Genomic DNA, 1,436 nt, shown 5'->3' on the forward strand with positions numbered 1-1,436 from the left:
CCCAAGGCCAGGCTGGTCGCAGATGCGGGCGAGCCGTACCTGCCACGCTGGTCGGGGGGGCCCTGCAGAGCGGTGAAGCCCAGCTTCTTTCCAGCAAGCAGGTCGAGCGGCCCAAAGAAGAAATAGGGCGAGCCACGGGGCAGAGGCCCAAGGCCAGGGCGCACAGGGTCCGCCGGGGCAGCCCCGCCAAGCAGGGAAGGAGCCCAGTCAGGCTCCGGAGGCATTTCATGGCGCCCGAGCAAGGAGGAGGAGGCAGCAGCCAGATTACAGCCCCTCATGCCGCAAGGAGACTGTTCTGCGGGCGCCGCGCGACCCGACGCTGTCCTCAAACAGGGGTCGCAGCATACTGAGCATGCGCAGGACGCGCCAAATCCGTGCGCTGTCCTCTGCGCCTGCGTAACGCTCCGTGCGTCTGCGTGTTGTTCTTCAACATGCTGCTCCCAGCGCATGCTTGGAGGTGCTTGTGGGCGTGCGTCGTGCGTCCCTTGGAGGCTGCTGGGAGTTCGTCCTTGAAGTTTGTTTTGGTACTTGTGAAGTGTAGAGGGTCGGGCTGGGGGTTGGGTTGGCCAGGTGAGAATGTTTCTTCACTTAACTTCTAGTTAAAATGCACGACCCAGGTTTTTCAGATCTTCAATGGTGGCGAACCTGTGGCACGCGTGTTGCAGCAGGAGGTTTGTATTATTGAAAACACTGAGAGGTTCGGCATCGTTACGGGATCACACCAGCTTGAAAAATGTCGATTTTTATTATCTAGTAATTATTTAGTGTGAAAAAATAGTATGTGGATCATGCTTTACAGTTTCAAGAGTATTTCGTGAATATAATGAAATCTGCAGTTTGGAAATGTGGAAGTTACGACTCAGATGTCTTTGGTATATTTCATGTGACTAGAAAGTAACTGTCATAAGAAATGATATATTTTCTATCCCCGGTACCAAAAAAGAAAAAAAAAAAGAAAGAAGGAAAGAAAGAAAAAGAAATGATACATTAAACTTTTCCTAGTGAAGAATGGAAAACAAACTCATGACTTTTAGTCAATATTTAATACGTTTTAAGTATCAATTTCAAGTTAACATTTTATGTGCCGTTGAGGAAAAAAAAGGCTGATAAGCTATACTTGTAAATATAGTTGTTGATAAAGGGAAAATAGACTTGGTGTTTTATGTATTGGAGGTCGAATTGAGAAGATTTGTAGGTGAGATGTGACAGGCATAGAAGGTGACTTCAAAAGTTTCAGCCTGGACACTTGGGCAATGTTGGTGCTGTTTACCAAGATAAGGAATTTTGGAGAGGTGCAATTTTGGGTTGAAGGCAGGTTATGGAATGCTATTTGGTTGTGGGCATTTTAAGTTTGAAAGAGCAACTAAACAGACAACTAAATATAGATGTCAAATAAGGAGAGTAGAATTTTGGGGGGATTTTGGAGATATATATAT

At 46.8% G+C, this 1,436-nt stretch overlaps 1 protein-coding gene across 2 annotated transcripts in view; it reads right to left on the reverse strand.

The window, feature by feature from the left end:
• Nucleotides 1-365, reverse strand: part of Mrs2 (magnesium transporter MRS2) — a 29,684-nt gene extending 29,319 nt beyond the window's left edge. Inside the window, exon 1 of one of the 2 annotated variants that reach the window (XM_033761897.1) lies at nucleotides 40-365. In XM_033761897.1, coding sequence (XP_033617788.1) covers nucleotides 40-229 — 190 coding nt within the window. In that variant the 5' untranslated portion in view covers nucleotides 230-365. The remainder of the gene's footprint in view (nucleotides 1-39) is intronic. The other variant, XM_010622949.3, reaches the window with a different exon arrangement.
• Between the last annotated feature and the right edge of the window lie 1,071 nt (nucleotides 366-1,436).

This window comes from Fukomys damarensis, unplaced genomic scaffold (assembly GCF_012274545.1).
Source record: "Fukomys damarensis isolate Sample0158 unplaced genomic scaffold, DMR_v1.0_HiC HiC_scaffold_10, whole genome shotgun sequence".
NCBI lineage: Eukaryota > Metazoa > Chordata > Mammalia > Rodentia > Bathyergidae > Fukomys > Fukomys damarensis.